Source organism: Lissotriton helveticus, chromosome 6, assembly GCF_964261635.1.
Source record: "Lissotriton helveticus chromosome 6, aLisHel1.1, whole genome shotgun sequence".
Classification (NCBI taxonomy): domain Eukaryota; kingdom Metazoa; phylum Chordata; class Amphibia; order Caudata; family Salamandridae; genus Lissotriton; species Lissotriton helveticus.
Genome location: NC_136067.1, coordinates 357,150,636 through 357,169,458, shown reverse-complemented (window position 1 = coordinate 357,169,458; position 18,823 = coordinate 357,150,636). Strand labels below are relative to the sequence as shown.

The 18,823-nt window shown below is 45.3% G+C and overlaps 1 protein-coding gene across 1 annotated transcript in view; it reads left to right on the top strand.

Moving 5' to 3' along the window:
* The window catches only part of GREB1 (growth regulating estrogen receptor binding 1), a 656,933-nt gene that overhangs the window by 144,734 nt on the left and 493,376 nt on the right, over positions 1-18,823 (top strand). Inside the window, exon 2 of the mRNA XM_078647791.1 lies at positions 6,955-7,111. Within this exon, the coding sequence (XP_078503917.1) occupies positions 6,955-7,111 (157 nt within the window). The remainder of the gene's footprint in view (positions 1-6,954; positions 7,112-18,823) is intronic.

Here is an 18,823-nt window from a genome sequence, read left to right as displayed (position 1 = left end):
GACATTTGAGTGTTCTTAAACGCAGCTGCAAAAGACTTTAAAAGTTAATCTTTCCCTTAAATCTCTTGCTCTCAAGATTGAATATTTTCTGGTACCCGATGGGCTGAGGGACAAATGAGTCCTTCAAAAAATTGACAATGCATAGTTGACCTGTGTTCTGATGTGGATAATAACAACCAGTAGATAGCTTGATAAGTATATTAAAATGGTATGGAAGACAATGAAGGCAGGGTTCTTAGAGATATTATGCTGAGAGTTTCTGCTTCTAACATAAAATAAACTGAAGGCGAATTCATACGACTGGAAAAAAAATGATGGGAGAGCAGTCACATATATGATGAACCGGAGAATGAAAGTATAAGGAAGGCAGCAGTTTGTGAAAGATATATTATGTCTTTTTCTCACTGAAAAGTGTAGTGGTGGCTCCATTTAGGATCAGACAATCATTATGAATAGAGGGGAAATTGAAATTTCCCTCCAGCCAAGCTAATACTACAGCTGTCAGAAGACGAGGGCAGGATGATGTAGTGTCAAGTGACTCTCTCAGACTGGGAACATCCCTAGGATATGGTGGGTTTGCAGACTTTTTTATGAGACTGGAGTTGGGAAAGATGTTTGTAGAAATGTATAACAGAATCTTTGAAGCTTCGTATTTCGGCTAATTGTCCAAATAATATAACTGTCATCCCTGAAAAAGGAAACTCTTGCATGGCTGTCCTACATGCTGGCCTGTTTCTATGAGCAATGTGAATAACAACACCCAAACAAAAGTTAGAAATATTAGAATGAGTGCAGTTGCAAAGCATTTAATAGGCGGATTAACATCACGCAGGTGTCAAATTTGGTTAACTTTACTAAAGAGTGTGGAAACCCGTGTGTTCTACAGAACCTGGAAAAGTATTTGATAATAGTTCTTAAAAATTCAGATGGCTACATTGTGGGTAAGAAACATATTTTACAGCAAAGAGTAGCCTTTATATATGACTTCTAATAAAGTGCTTTGTTTGTAATTACAACGCACTAAAATGCAAATTTAATTATTTGAAACATGAGATCAGCTGTAGTCTACAGAATCTGAGTTGGCAAATAAAGCAACGATTAAGCGTCCATTCAGTGGATCATAAAGAGCTTTGCCCAGCATCTGAGACAACCTCAGGGATTTCTCTCCATTCTGACTTTGCCTCACAGAATTGCACTGGCCCATGTTGTGGCCACATCTTGATAGGGCTGTGTCAGAAATCGGGCTATTATTTTGGGAGGAGGACACCCTTGCCAACTCAATAAACCCTCTCTGATTAGGTCAAAACACGTCAACCTATGGTAGATATGGCACAAGCAGCATGCAGTCCACAGAGAAGAGTGTGCTATGTTCCTACAGTACCAGTAATTTTACAGTAATGAACCCAGAAAATGAATGATCATCCGAATAGGTAAAGGAGAACAGGAGTTATGCATTTTTATACTTTTAAGGCAAAAAGCACTTGAAGTGTGTGAGTCGTTCCCTCAGGAGTGAGAAGTCAGGATTCTTTATTTCCAGCAGGGCCTTTTTCGGATGGAGGCTTCCCACGTGAAGGAATGTTCTGAGCAGGTGCCAGATGTATCCTGTGCACTAGCCAGTGACTGGAGAAATTCTACCAGCCGTCTTGCCCTTTTTGTATTGTACACTGTGTGTCCTTACAAAGAGCTAGAGGGGAACATAAGTGATGGGTGGAATGCCTATGGGGGTATCTCAATTCACTCTTGTCTGCACAGTAGCGCATTGCTTTTTGCTCACTCTGATATTTCAGATAGATGCAACTCTGTCTTGCCCTTGCCGCAAAACTGGCAGTCCAATGTGAATTGCTTTTTGTTAATCCCTGTCTGGAGCAGCACAGGGCAGGTAGAAATATGTTCAAGTCAGTCTGAGGGACCCATATGATGTCTTTACTTCTCATCATTCTCATTTGTGTGATGGTAGATATGCTGGTGTCTGATCTTTAATATTTTTTATTAACATTTGTAATTAGTTTCTTGAATATAAACCAGCCTCAGGGTACACATCAGCAACATGGTATGATACATTATGCTTTGGGATGGTCTGTATAATTTCACGACAACAAAGAGAAACAGGCACTAGGGTGCGAAAATTTAACAGGATAGTGGCGAGAGCACAATGCAAAGTGGCGTACCCCAAGCTTGAGGGTATCTGTGGGAGGCTGAGGGCACAGAACAAGTTCTGGGTGCAACTGTGGGATGATGGGGGAGGTTTAAGGGGGAAAGGGTGGAGGAGGGCTATAGTATCTGATCATTAAAGAAAATCAAAAACATCAAACACTGCTGAAGCCCGTAGGTCTGGCGTTAGCTGGCACGTATATTTATGTATGTATTTATTATTTATCTTGCATACATAGGCAATCTGCAAAGAAATTGGCAAACATATAAGAAATTTAGCAGACCTAAAAATTATTAAGTTCCCACAGTGATTTTGGACGTTGTGTTTCATGTGTTAGGAAAGTAGTTAAATGGGCCAGCCACTTTGTTCACTTTTGGGCATGGTTAGCTCCCCCACTTAATAATAAAATCGAGTAAAGTTTTCAGGCTGTCCCTAGGGAAAATGTATATGGCATATTTACATATCACCAATTTCAGGGAATTATTTGCATATTTCTTGGTCATTCAGAAAATCCTACTGGATTTTTGTTTTCTCGGCGGTAGGGGCCCTTTACAAAGTTTACCTTTCTTTTCCCTGCGTCTGGTTAGTTACTATAATACTATATACGAGGCAGATTTTCGTATCCATGCGTGATATCCAGTTCTAGCCATTCCTGCTGAGACTCGGTGCACACTGCACACTGCCCTCACTTAGACCTGCCCTGTAAGTCCTCAGTGCATTTTATGTGTGGCGGCTCTCTTTATGCCAGTCTGGGGATGTCAATAGAGGCCTCGCCGGCCGCCTGCGTCTGGTGCTGAAGTGCTCAGGGGGTTAGAGTTATTGGAGCAAGGAGCGGTCGGGGTGGGGGCTCCCAGGAAGCATGGCAGACACAGGATACCTCTCATGCATTCGTAAAACAATTAGCCGGCGAGGGGTGGGGTTGGGAACCAGGCGAGAGTACTAAAAGGCACAACTGCCCCTAACTTCTAAACAGGCCGTTTACCTTTGCGGCTCGAACTGAAAACGGAATTATTGAATCATTTGAATTAGCGGTGGCGCGGCCTGTTCTCTTTCCTGGGGGTGGAGGGTGACAGGGTCTGTCGTGCTCTAAGCAGCTTTCCAGAAATACAGCCTTCGACCGGCAGCTCTTCATCGCACTAACATGGTCTTGCCATCTCCGTGTTAGTTTTAAACGCAGCGCTGACAGGCGAGCCCACATTTCTATACATCCCGGGCTCCTTGGAGCGAGCCCCAGCAGCAGGCGTAGCTACTATCAGGGCATCTGTAAAAGAGCGCCACCTGCCCTCATTTTCAGGCCAGTGCTGGCAGCATGCATCCTTAGACAAGAGGATGAAGGCAAAGCTACAGGCAGTCACTGTGACTGGACATATTTGCCTACTTTTTGTGTGCTGGTTTATATAGCGCGAACTGAACCCGAAGGTATCAGAACACTTTATATGAGCACCAGTTGCACCGTATTTGTCTTTTTGAGGCACGTGGAGACTAAGCACCTTATGTATGCGGCCTTGCGTCACATTTATGACGCAGTTGCATCAATTTTTGTGATGTTGTGGCAGTGTCAATAATGCGCCATTTTGTGCCATATTTATGAAGTGACGCATCTAGGAGGTTGCGTCACTTCGTAAACCCCTGCGCTATATTATACCTGCGTCAGGCATAATGTATGCAGGGTAGGTGTTCCCCTGCAAGAAAGGGTCCTAGGAGTGGCGCAGTGAAATCTATGAGATTTCCCTGCGCCACTTCTAGGGCGCCATTTTGTCAAAACCTCTGCCTCATGGCAGGCGTAAGGGTGACGCAGGCCAAGCCCATGTGAAAGGACACATTGCTGGAGTTGCGTCTGTTTTCTGACACACCCCAACAATGCGTTTCTTTTGGGCCGACAGATACATCAGTAATACTGACGTAGCTGTCATTCCTTGCCCCATGATGCATCATACGTTAAATATGGCTCATCATTCGTGTTGCAGAGAGAGCGCACCAAGAAGTTATGCATCGCTGCTTTGTCGCAGCGATGCAACACTTCTCATAAATGAGGCCCTAAGTGATTTACCCTGAATCGCAGGATGCTTGAGCCTCTCACCAGACTCAAACCTGGCTCTCTAGCTTCAAAGTCTGCCCCTCAAGCCCTTAAGCCACATCCTCTGGAAAATACACATTTCAACTCTGAGTCTTGAGGCCTCACTTCGAGGATACCTGGTGAATTGTATTGCAGTTGCAGTTATATACTGGTGCACTAGAATTATGTGGCAGGGGAGGACCTAATTATGGGACAGGATTGACTAAATTATGCAGCAAGAAATGGCAAATTATGCAGCATAATACAGCACATTTTGTGACAGTACTACTTTATTATTTTGTCATTGTTTACATGGTAACACAGTCTGAGCAATGTGTTAACCACATTAGTACCAGGTTAACACCCACATACTTCAACAGGCAACAGAATAGTGAACAGTCAACATTTATGATAGGCCTTCTACTGCGCAGCAACACATTATTGCTCCATTTTTATAAACTTTCCATCCATGTGACCTAGAAACAGTTTTTGTCCCCATTAAAACCTGCAGAATATGCAGCAGATAATGAATTATCTGGCAAATGCAGCCGATCCATAATTATGCGGAAAACCTCCGCAGCTGCAAAATCACATAATTCCAGTAGCTCTGGTTATATAGCACTTACCGCCCCTAATGAAGCGTTGAAGCACTTTGCGGATAAAAGCATGCTACACCAGAACCCAACACTAGTGGTTTTATTAAACTGTTGGTTACTTATGGTATTGCTTTATGGTAGCTTCAATTATTAGGAGTTAGTAGTCAATTCTCGCCTCCTTGCAGCGGTAATCAAACTCTCAAATTCAATCTAAACCTGGCCATTTGGTCCTACACTGCAGTCTGACTCATTGATGTATCTACTTCATCTTTTACTTTGTTTATTTTTTTATATTTATTTACCTTGTTTTGTAGCGCTTCTGGACATGAAGGTGATATGGCGCTTCACATGAAACATAATGTTCCATTTTACATGTAAAAACACGGAGTTAATGCACAATGGCTTTGAAATGTAGGAAGAGAAAATAGAAGGACATTTGAATAAGAGTTTGTAGAGCATTAGAATAGCAGGTCGGTGCGCACCAGGATTCGGGTGGACTGATTTGTGTAAATTTAGTTGAGGATTGAGGAACTGTCTGATGAGGTGGGCTTTTAGGCGCTTTCAAAAAATGCTGTTCTCGGTGAGATTTCTCAATTCAAGAGATAAAGTTGTCTTTAAGTAAACACAAGATAAAACAAACCAGTCCGCACACAATCAGCTATTTTCATTTTATGTAAAAGTTGGTCTTTACTCACTTTTTCATCAAGAATATTTGTAGACCTTGGCTGTATCCTGTGTTGATTGCTACTTTTCTTACTTTGTTGCTCTTACTACTTTCTCCGCTTTCACTTTGTAGAGTATGTTACATTTTATGGTACTTCATCGATCATGTGTGCACATACTACAACCCTCATTCGCACAGGTTTATAATTCCAGGAGGTCTGGTACCATGTGTCACTGGAGCCTTCGGAATAATACATTTTGTGGGATCACCTACAAAATCTAGCTCAGATGGATCATAACTAACAGGCATATTAGCAACGGCCAGCGATAATTATGGCTGGCCATGCTTAGTGATAATTAGATTATCGCAGGCTATCTCTGCTTTTTATCGCCCTGGTAGCGCACAATTAACAACGCGTTACTCAAGGACGATAAAAAATCCAGAGATAGCGAGGTTAGCTCCCTTTTGCAGGGAACATCCCTGGTTTTCCAGCGATGTTCCCTGCAAAAGGTCGATAACCTTGCTGATACGAATCCACCCCCTATGTTAGGGGTGGCTAAGTCAAGAATTTAGCAGACGTTAGTTTTTGGAGAAAACAGCAGTTTTCTCCAAAAACTAACGTCTGCTAAAGTGCTAAGGCATCCTTGCTGATAGGGCGAAGCCGCGCTATTGATGTCCTGACATGTGATGTATGTCAGGAACGCCCACTTTGAATCTCATTAGAGATGAAGGTAGGCGTAGTGCAAAAGGGTGCTAACATGCGATTATGCATGTTAACACCCTCTTGTAAATTGGGCGATATTTTTATCTCCGCTTTTTGGGCTTTTTAAGCCAAAAAAAGCAGAGATAAAGCCCTTGTAAATATGCTCCCATGTTTCCAAATGAAAGCTGCCACGTGTGCTCCTGTGCAGTCGCAGGCCCTTTGCGGCGCAATAAGAGGTTGCTTTTCTTTTGCTGATTTCTACATTTAAGTAAACTGGTATTAACACTGTAAAAAAAGAGGTCAACATCGAGAATACTGCCACAAACAAAATGAGCTATTTTATTCCTCAAAATGTTCCTTGTTGCCACATAATTTAGTTATCCCTGCCTCGTAATTTCTTCCTCCACCGCCGCATAATTCCAGACACCCTGATTAAACTCAAGGAGAAATATTTATTGTTTTCCACAGAAAATGTATTGCCACTGCTTTCAGTTCTGTAGCGCGAGGGCACGCTGCCCTCGGGGAGTGCTTGATTGAATAAGATGAATAGGTCTGACCCGGCAGTCTGTGGTGAATTATTGAGGCGGTTTTCCGGGCAGTAAATTCCTGCAGCGCGCGCGCTGGGGCCGCCGAAGCGCTCGGTTTCCTTGGGCCTCTGTACAGCGCGTCCTGCTTCGCAGCAGGCAGCGCTCGGGGTGTCAGCCTGACATTGTCGAACGGTTTCATGAACGAAGGACGACATATAATGTGTCATTTTCTTCTTTTTTTCCTGCTCTTGGACAGATGGGAAATTCATATGCCGGCCAGCTGAAGACGACGCGTTTCGAAGAGGTTTTGCACAACTCCATTGAAGCCTCTCTCCGGTCCAATAACCTGGTGCCCCGGCCGATTTTTTCGCAGCTTTACTTGGAAGCCGAACAGCAGCTGTCATCACTCGAAGGTAGGGCTCTTAACATGAATATGTGCAGGGCTGCAGGTAAGCGGGCCGGGCCCGGTTTGGTTTTCCAAACCGAAAAAAACAGTATTTACGAACAGTGGTTGGTAACCTGTGCTCCGGTGACCCCCTGGTAGGCTGCTAAGCCTACTCAGGAGGGGTCTGTGACTGCTTAGTAAAATAAATAATATCAATAGATTAATACATTGTATATAAATAAAATAAAAAAAATGTACAATTGAAAAGTTTAAAACGTTCTTTAAATGTGAAGGGTTTTGACATTAGGGGCTAATATTTAAGTTAGTAACCTCAGCTTGATTCGTGGTAGCAGTGCACGTGCATCACACCGAATATTGTATGGAGAACGAGTGTCCTCAATTGAATTTAGAAAAGCTCCAACCTTCCTAATAAGATTAACATTTTGATGTTTTTTATATTTGTTTGTGAATTAGATAAAATATCAAATCTGTTTTGTTTGTTTATTTAATAAACGCTTGTTTTTGTAATTGTGTGTAATTTTTTGTTAGTTAAATTATAAAAAATGCTTAGGCAGGGGTCCCCGGCTTCCAGTAATGACCCAGTGGGCGTCTCTGGATTCTAATAATGATTAAGTGGGGGCCCACAGAAATCAGAAGGGTAAGAAACCCTCTAGACTACTCCATGCTCTGCGTTTGCACAGTGCCACTTTACATATAGCAGTGCTACCAAGTACACATCACCGCTTTAAGTACATATCACAACTTCAACAAGGGCACATCAACACTTCAAGAAGTTCACATCACACTTCAAGTACACATCACACTTCAAGTACACATCACCACTTCAACAAGTACACATCATACTTCAAGTACACATCACCACTTCAACAAGTACACATCACACTTCAAGTACACATCACCACTTCAAGTACACATTACACTTCAAGAAGTTTACATCACACTTCAAGTCCACATTACCACTTCAAGTCCACATCACCACTTCAAGAAGTTCACATCACACTTCAAGTACACATCACATTTCAAGTACACATCACCACTTCAAGTCCACAACCTCACTTCAATAAGTTTACATCACACTTCAAGTACACATCACATTTCAAGTACACATCACACTTTAAGCACACATCACACTTAAGGTACACATCACCACTTCAAGGCATATGAGGTTTTAAAACGAATAGGCATGTATTCCCTGTCCTGATGATGATCCGCTTATCCGTTTGCTAGATTGAAACGCCGTTGACACTGTAAAACACCTTATACACGGAAAAACTTTTGTTCAGTTAAATTGTAAAGGTGTATTTTGCGATTTGTTCTTTTTGTCACTGTCTATTCCCTGTGTGCAACAAACCGTAAAGCTTTGCCTGAGCCCCCTGTGTTTTCCTCCCCCCCCCCCGTTTTGTATTGGCTAAGTAGGGCACAGGCTTGTGCCCCATTTTATGTATTGTTTTGTAAAATTTCTTCATTGTCTATTAAGTAAATATCAGACCTCTGTCCGGCTGGACATGTCCTCTTAAATATAGTAATGACTGAGTCTATATTTATTGGTTGTATATCCCCCTTTCCGGGGACCACTGTTGTTTAAAAGAATTGACTCCCAAAGTCCCTGGTCGACTTCTATGGGTTCCCTTGTTGTTTTAAAACCAGTATCAAAGATGGTACAAAAGGGGGTGGTGATGGACGGAGCATCTGAACCAATCAAACACTCACACCCAGTCAAAAGATCTGGGTTTGATCCATCACCGTTCTTTAGCCCACTCTGCCACCCCAGTTCAGACATGGCTACATGCACATCAGTCTGACCCTGTGCCTCATGGGAACAGTCCAGCCCGAACTCCCAAGCCATGCCTACCCTGGACCGGAAACAAGCTTCCGAGGACCGGTTTCTGGCATTCCAGCCGTCTTCAGCCCGGCTTGCTTGAATCCAGTGGCAAAGTGAGCAAGGGACTCACGTCTGAGCATACCCTGCCACACTTATGGCAGCCAAAGCGGTACAAAAGGGGGTGGTGATGGACGGAGCATCAGAACCAATCAAATACTCACACCCAGTCAAAAGATCTGGGTTTGATCCATCACCGTTCTTTAGCCCACTCTGCCACCCCAGTTCAGACATGGCTACATGCAAATCAGTCTGACCCTGTGCCTCATGGGAACAGTCCAGCCCGAACTCCCAAGCCATGCCTACCCTGGACCGGAAACAAGCTTCCGAGGACCGGTTTCTGGCATTCCAGCCGTCTTCAGCCCGGCTTGCTTGAATCCAGTGGCAAAGTGAGCAAGGGACTCACGTCTGAGCATACCCTGCCACACTTATGGCAGCCAAAGCGGTACAAAAGGGGGTGGTGATGGACGGAGCATCTGAACCAATCAAACACTCACATCCGTCCATCACCACCCCCTTTTGTACCGCTTTGGCTGCCTTAAGTGTGGCAGGGTATGCTCAGAGGTGAGTCCCTTGCTCACTTTGCCACTGGATCCAAGCAAGCCGGGCTGAAGACGGCTGGAATGCCAGAAACCGGTCCTCGGAAGCTTGTTTCCGGTCCAGGTAAGGCATGGCTTGGCAGTTCGGGCTGGACTGTTCCCATGAGGCACAGGGTCAGATTGATTTGCATATAGCCATGTCTGAACTGGGGTGGCAGAGTGGGCTAAAGAACGGTGATGGCTCAAACCCAGATCTTTTGACTGGGTGTGAGTGTTTGATTGGTTCTGATGCTCCGTCCATCACCACCCCCTTTTGTACCGCTTTGGCCACCATAAGTGTGGCAGGGTATGCTCAGACGTGAGTCCCTTGCTCACTTTGCCACTGGATCCAAGCAAGCCGGGCTGAAGACGGCTGGAATGCCAGAAACCGGTCCTCAGAAGCTTGTTTCCAGTCCAGGTAAGGCATGGCTTGGCAGTTCGGGCTGGACTGTTCCCATGAGGCACAGGGTCAGACTGATTTGCATATAGCCATGTCTGAACTGGGGTGGCAGAGTGGGCTAAAGAACGGTGATGGATCAAACCCAGATCTTTTGACTGGGTGTGAGTGTTTGATTGGTTCTGATGTTCCGTCCATCACCACCCCCTTTTGTACCGCTTTGGCCGCCATAAGTGTGGCAGGGTATGCTCAGACGTGAGTCCTTTGCTCACTTTGCCACTGGATCCAAGCAAGCTGGGCTGAAGACCGCTGGAATGCCAGAAACCGGTCCTCGGAAGCTTGTTTCAGGTCCAGGTAAGGCATGGCTTGGCAGTTCGGGCTGGACTGTTCCTATGAGGCACAGGGTCAGACTGATTTGCATATAGCCATGTCTGAACTGGGGTGGCAGAGTGGGCTAAAGAACGGTGATGGATCAAACCCAGATCTTTTGACTGGGTGTGAGTGTTTGATTGGTTCTGATGCTCCGTCCATCACCACCCCCATTTGTACCGCTTTGGCCGCCATAAGTGTGGCAGGGTATGCTCAGACGTGAGTCCCTTGCTCACTTTGCCACTGGATCCAAGCAAGCCGGGCTGAAGACGGCTGGAATGCCAGAAACCGGTCCTCGGAGCTTGTTTCCGGTCCAGGGAAGGCATGGCTTGGCAGTTCGGGCTGGACTGTTCCCATGAGGCACAGGGTCAGACTGATTTGCATGTAGCCATGTCTGAACTGGGGTGGCAGAGTGGGCTAAAGAACGGTGATGGATCAAACCCAGATCTTTTGACTGGGTGTGAGTATTTGATTGGTTCTGATGCTCCGTATATCACCACCCCCGTTTGTACCAGTATCAAAGATAGCACTGCACAATCCACAATTCTGCTCTAAAAGGTCCTACACAACGCAAACATCACTATCACAACACCAACATCTACAGCATTGCTCCAACTTCAGTTGCATTGTTTCAGAACCTACAGGGCCACTTCACAATCTGCAACACTTCGTTTAAATATACATCTGCACTTCAAAATATCGAGCAGCTTTCTCAAACCTGGAGCACTTCTCAAACCTGTAGCACTTCTCTAAAAACTGTAGCACTTCTCCAAAATATACAGCACCACTAATAACATGTATTAGACAACTCCATATTGTACAGCACCCTTACTAATGTATTATACATCACCAAAATCCATAACATCATGAATAACATGTATTACACAACTCCAAAATCTACCGCACCACTAATGACATGTATTACACAACTCCAAAATATACAGCACCACTAATAACATGTTTTACCCAACTCCATAATGTACAGCCTTACTAATGTATTATGCAACACAAAAATCCATAACATCATGAATAACATGTATTACAAAACTCCAAAATCTGCAGCACCACTAATAACATGTATTCCACAACTCCATAATGTATAGCAGCCTTACAAATGTATTATACAAAACCAAAATCCATAACACCTCGAATAACATGTATTACGCAACTCCAAAATCGACAGCACCACTAATAACATGTATTACACAACTCCAAAATCCACACCACTAATAACATGTATTAGAAAACTCCATGATCTACAGCATCCTTACTAACGTGTTATACAACACCAAAATCCATAACATCATGAATAACATGTATTACGCAGCTCTAAAATCTACAGCACCACTAATAACATATATAACACAACTCCATAATGTACAGCACCCTTACTAATGTATTATACAACACCAAAATCCATAACATCATGAATAACATGTATTACACAACTCCAAAATCTGCAGCACCACTAATAACATGTATTCCACAACTCCTTAATGTATAGCAGCCTTACAAATGTATTATACACCACCAAAATGCATAACACCTCGAATAACATGTATTACGCAACTCCAAAATCTACAGCACCACTAATAACATGTGTTGCACAACTCCAAAATCCACACCACTAATAACATGTATTAGACAACGCCATAATCTACAGCACCCTTACTAAAGTGTTATACAACACCAAAATCCATAACATCATGAATAACATGTATTCCACAACTCCCAAATCTACCGCACCACTAATGACATGTATTCCACAACTCCACAATCTACAGGACCCTTACTAACATGTATTATACAACACCAAAATCCATAACACTACTAATAACATGTATTACCCAACTCGAAAATCAACAGAACCACTAATAACATGTATTCCACAACTCCATAATCTACAGGACCCCATCTAACATGTATTATACAACTCCAAAATCCACAACTCCACTAATAACATGTATTAGACAATTCCATAATCTACAGCATCATTAACCCCTCCCCTGCTGGTGACGGAACCACTCCGTCATCAGCTGCGGTCGCGCTGTGCTGATGACGGAGCGGTTCCATCACGGCCCGCTCGGAGCGCCTGCGCGGCGCGGATTCCGCGCCTGCGCTGAGCGTTCCATTGAGCGGGCGGGGCCGTGACGGAACCGCTCCGTCATGAGCACAGCGCAACCGCGGCTGGTGACGGAGCTGTTCCGTCACCAGCATGCGCCCGCCGCGCTCCCGCCCCACCCCCTTAGCAATGCGGCGGAATAGCCACCGCTGTGAAGGGGTTAAAAAAACGGTTCGGACAACTCCCAAAAATCTACTAGCCAAATAAAATATAGTTGGACCTCTATAAAGCACTTATATAATATATACAAAAGAGGTGCCTTTCTCACTCAGTCTTACAGCTTTATGAGTTACAATATATCTAAATCTACTGTACTGAAGAAAAAACTTCCTATTCTCTGTACTTATCATTTCTTTTCATCAATGTTATGACTTTCAGAAAATAGACAAGAGCATATCAATATCATCATCTAGCATGTTTGACAAGAACTGTATTCAGCTGTGCTCTCAAAGCAAATTGTGAACCATCATCACAAAGGAAAATACATAAAAAGAGCAATTGTGCATGGGCAAATAGGGATTCCAGTGGTTAAAAACTAGAATTGTAATACGAAATCTTATTTTGGAATGGCAGTCCATAATTCAAAGAGTTCATGTGGGGATTTTGTACAATTGTTTATTGCCTAACTTTATTATGTCCAGTGGTGATGGTGTGGATTGGATTAAGCCAAGGGCTTCTTCTTCTCATTAACATGTAACCCTGGGACTCTGCGTTTGGGTACCTTCTTTGTCCATTGTCCTTGTTCTTCTTGCTGTCACCTTGTTTTGTACTCCTACCCCTTGTGAAGTCTCCTCAGGACACAAACTGATGGAGATACTTGATGATTATGGTATGACGACATTGTAGCCACAAGATCATACACAGTGTTTTGATCAAGTATGTAATTTCAGATGTAGTGATGTTATCAGTGATGTCGTAGATCATGTCATGAGTGATGTAATAGGTGGCATAATTAGTAGTGCACAGGGGAGCTCAGGTATAGTTACTTTAAGACACGCATTGTGGTTCTTTGAGATAACTATAACTGGTGAATTTCAGTGGTAAATATAATGTCCCTTTAACCTTTGTTTTTTTCAGTGAATTTCTAAGGTTCTTTTAAATACAAAGTAAGATGATATTTTGCAGCGTGAATCTTTCTGGATTCACTATGCTGTGCATATTCCGCAATCTGGTGGTTGGGTCCGGAATCGTAGTCTTTTTTCTCTTTTTTTTTTGTAGCCCAGGTGGGCGTCGACGTCCCACCATTTGGTGTCCCTTCGGTGACGTCGGCTTGCTTCCGGCGGAAGCTACCACCCTTGGGCGCCATCTTCAGATTCTTTTTTCCACCGTTGGGTCTGGATCGTCGCGTGAAGCTCCAGAAGATTGGGAGGAGAAAAGGAGGAACTACAGCATCTCTTCAACGGTGAAGACCTGAGAAGATCGAGAGAAGAGGACCATTAGAGAAGAGACGACGAAGAAAGGAGAGAACTTCGAAATCTTCGACGTCCTTGGTGGAATGCGCACAAAGGGGGCCCCCTGAGCGCAGGGATGTACAAGACGCCCTTTAAATTCTGCAAGAACTGCCACCACAAGTTCGCACAGAAGAACCAGCACCCAGTCTGCAACCTCTGCCTGCCAATCGACCACGAGAGCAGAGACTTCAACGCCTGCTCCGTCTTCAAGCCGAAGACACTCCGAGTTCGAGAAAGACAGAGGACGGCTCACCACACGATGCAGGGCAAGGGCCAAGCCCCGACGCTTTATGAACTAGGCCTCTCCACCGACGACGAGGACAACATCGCCGAAGGCCCAGATGACTATTTGGTCGCTGAGACCGATAAGAAAACGCCTGATAAGGTAGGAGAGTCTACGACCCCGAAAACTCCCACAGGGCCTCGAAAACCAGAGGCAGACTCCCGAAAGTCTGAGCCCAGAGCCTCGAAAGGAGCACTGACGCCGAACAAATCGACGACCGATGCTGCATCCTCCGAAAAAGAGCCCAGCGGATCCTCCGAGAAGGACTCCCGGAGGCCGAAGACCAGCGAAAAGCAAGGGTCATCGAAGCAAGCCCCCGAAAAAGGGCCTTCGACTTCGAAAGAAAAGGAGCCGAAGAAAGTTTCGACGTCGACGACGCCGCCGAAAAGAGCGGCCGAAACGCTCGACGACGAGCAGGCCGCAGAGATGCAGAGAAAGAGAAGAAGGCTCGAGGCCGAAATGGAGAACATCCTTCAGAGAAAGAAAGACTTCGATGAAAAAATGAGAAGTTACAAGATCCCCTCGAAGCCGGCACAGACCGTCGCTGAGGTACAGGAGCTCGAGGAGTTCGACGTCGAAGAGCCGCCGAAAACTCCGGAACCCTCGGAGCACGAAGAGGAGGAAGACCTCTACTACACAGAAGGGGATCACGGGGAGCAGCAGTCAAGCTACGGCTCAGGTTTCATCGACGGCCCAAGACCAGGAATGGCAGGACATCGAGGCCGAAAACCCGGAGGAGGCGGTGGAAACATGCCCCTCGAGGCCTTCACCACCGTATGACATTGGGGCATACAATGAGGTGGTCAGAAAGGCGGCAGCAGCTTATGGAGTTAAGCTGGAAGAGGAGAAGCCGAAAGTAGACTTCCTGCTCGAGACATTGCTCCCCATACAGACAAGAAGCCAGTTCTTACCCATGCTCAAGAGTATCACAGACCAGGGGAAGGAAGCCTTCAAGGACCCGGCTACATGCAGATCAGTAACGCCGAGGACGGAGAAGAAATACAAATTCTCCTCCCAAGACCCAGCTTACATCAAGGGATCCGTCACAGCAGATTCTATAATCGCTGCAACGGCCAGGAAAAGGGCAAACGTCCCAACAACGTCTGGACCTCCACCTGACAAGGAAAGCAGGAGGATGGATCTAACTGGCAGGAAGATTGAGAAGAACGCCGCAACGCACTGGCGGATGGCGAACTCCAACGCCCTCCTGAATAGACATCAATACCAGCACTGGGATGAGATGGGACAGTTGCTCAAGCACCTCCCGGAACAATACCGTGAGAGGGCATCACACCTTGTGGAAGAGGGGAAAAGCATCACCAATTCGTGCCTGAAGACAGCCTTGGATGGGGCAGAAACATCCAGCAGACTGATGGCTATAGGCATCACAGAGAGAAGGCAAGCCTGGCTCAGGATCTCAGGCTTCAAGGCTGAGGTTCAGAACAACATCCTGAACACACCCTTCAACGGTGAAACACTTTTCGGAGCCCCAGTTGATGAGAAGCTCACCCAACTGAAGAAGGACAACGAGACGGCAAGGTCCATGGGGGCCCTGCAGTTCAGGGGGATGAGAAGGGGCACTCCTACACGGAGGCCGAACCGCAGAGGTGGAAGTCAGCGAGGAGATTCTCACCAGAGTTTCCACCAGGGGCAACAGAGTGACAACCAAGGCCACCAGGGCCAGCAGAGGCAAAGCTGGAACTACCAAAGCAGGGGCCAGTCCTTTCGGTCAAGAGGAAATGGACGGAGCCAGAGAAGGAGAGGCGGTGAACAACCCCCCTCTAAGTGACTTCACACGGAAGAAGGCGCTCCCCCACCCAAACCCTCCGGGGGAGGAGCACGGAAAAACAAAGAGGAGAGGGCTACACGGACAAGACACAGAGGAACATGTAACGCCGGTAGGAGGAAGATTGAGATTTTTTCTCCAGGAGTGGAGAAAAATAACAACAGACAAGTGGATACTCAATATTATGCAGTTCGGATACTGCATAGAGTTGGAAAAGAGACCACCAAACAGAAAACCAAAGAAAAGAGAGCACTCGGGAAGAGAGCTGCAACTACTGCAAGAGGAAGCCCAAGAACTCCTCCTCAAGGCGGCCATCGAACAAGTTCCTTTCAAAGAACGGAACAAGGGAGTGTACTCAAACTACCACAAAGCCTGATGACCAAACCCCTCCTTCCCTCCTTCTCCCGTTTGCCCTATGCAGTGGGGGTTTGGCCGCAAGGCCAAAACCCCCATTCTCCCACTGCCTACTACTACCCTCTACCCTCTGCCCCTATATATAAAGCAGATCTATCATCTTTCTCCAAAAATCACTAATTATTTTAATCAAATGTATATTTCACTAATACACACAATTAATGTTTAATAATATTGATTACTTAAAAGTATTAAATTACATCTTACTAAAACATGTCAGTGAGTCTTTTTACATAGTTTTTATTATTACATTTTAGGTTTAAATCTTTTCATTGATATCATTTATTTTATACTTGAAACAATGCCTTTAGTCATTCGTCATGCGAAATATCCCATGCATAACAGAGCACACAACAATATAACCAGGTCCACATCCCCACACCCCATCCCCTCCCTCCCGGGTCCCGCCCAAACCCGATCCTAATCCCAATCTCAGTCTCCTCCCCATGCCAAACCTAGTGCGAGTCTAGTTGGGCAAAGCCAGGAGACCCCCTTTGTGTTAACTAGTAGTGCGATGTTGAGCGGTGCTGCATGGGGGAGCTGTGAGTTGTAAGAGGCGCAAATACTTAGGGCAAGTGAGTTTCCAGAATTCTGCGCTGACCAAGGAGAAGATTGGATGCCAGAGGTCTACAAAGGCGGAGTTGTCTCCTTGGAGTGAAAGGGATATGCGCTCCCTACCCATTATGTACCATAATCTGGGTAGCCACCCCTGCTGAGTAGGAGCCCGATCTGTGCCCCAAAGAGATAGTATATTTCGCAATACCGCCCGAGGGCTATGCCCATTTGTCTTTCCTTGCATGATTTGAGAGGGAAGGTGAGCATGTTGGGGAGGCCCAAAATGATGTACGCCGGGAATCGTTGTATCTGTGTGTCAAAATACTTATCTATATGGTCGAGGTTCAAGCCCCAGTAAGATAGAAGAACAGGGCGATCCCATTGTGTGTGCGTCAGTGTGCCCACCGACCCACAGTTTTTCCAACAATCAGGTTTACAGGTCAGGTTACCTCTATGTAATCTAGGGGGTGTGAGGTACCAATATGTAATGATCTTGGTCGATGTTTCTATGCTAGAGACATTGCGTGCAGTATGACGTGCCCAGTAAAATATATCTCCCCATTTCTTTCTGAGGGAGGGAATGCCATAGTTCAGCCTCCCATCGCCTCTGTCCTGCCGACTTGACCGCCGGCTCAGTGGGGCATAGGAAGTTACAAAGCTCAGTGATGAGTCGTGTGCTATTTGATTTTGTGAGCAGCCATTTTTCGTAAGGGGTCTCTGGGCTCCTGGTCGCACCGAGGGGTGCATAACCCAGTGACAAACCTGTTGAAAGCAGTTGCATTCCGTCTCTGGAAATGCAAGGTCAGAGCGAAGGTCTTCAGAAGTGAGCGGGCCTTCTGCGTTGAAAAGATGTCTAACTGAGCTGCACCCCTCCTGATCCCAATAGTTAAATGCCATTAGATCGAGACCCGGTGTGAAATCCGGGTTATTAACTATGGGTGTGAGGGGTGATGGGAAGGAGGTAAGACCGCATCGTACAACAGTTGAGTCCCATGCCTTCATTGTGTTTGACGATTTGTATAACCCTATGGGTCGCTGTGTTCTGTGTAGGAAAGGGATCTTCCACAATGTTTGACCAGTTATGGCTTTGTCCATGAAAAGCCAGTGCTTTTCCGATTTGCTACGGGACCCTTCCAGCAAGGTCCGAAGCTGTGTGGCATGATAATAACGCCTAGATTAGGTATTCCAAGACCACCCTCCCCAGGGGGTCCAAAGCTCAGTTCTTAATGAATCCTAGGCCATTTGTCTTCCCAGACATAAGAGAGAAATTCCAGTTGGCGTGATTGGAAAACATCGGTGGGCGAGGGTAGGTTATGTTGGGTAATAGAGTGCCTGGAAGAGATACAAATTCTTCAGCAGCACGTTCATTTTAAGCGCTGCCACGCGACACAGTGAGGAGAGGCTGAATGGCCTCCAGCGGTGTAAGTCCCATTGGATTTGAGAGAGGATGTTGTTGTTCAGAGATTATTATCAACAACAGGGGTAGCCCTTGAAACCCGAACCAGGGGCAAACAATACTAGAATCCCAACAACGGTTCAAGTTAACACACTACATACATCAAGGATCATTAATGTAAAACGAAAAAAAAAGAGAAAAAATCACAAGCTGAAATGAAAACAAAACATTCAAATTTGAAGAAAATAGAGAAAGAAAGAACACATGTATAAGTAAATACAATTCATAGAAAATGTATTAACAATGATAAATAATGAAATCCTAAAATATAAAAAGCAATGGTGCTCAGTACGGTTCAGGACAAAACTGAAACAACACAAGATGCAGCACTTATTGAGCCACTCTTAGAGGCCCTGTACCTTACATACACACACACACACACACACACACACACACACACACACACACCCTTTGCAGGCTGCGTGTCTT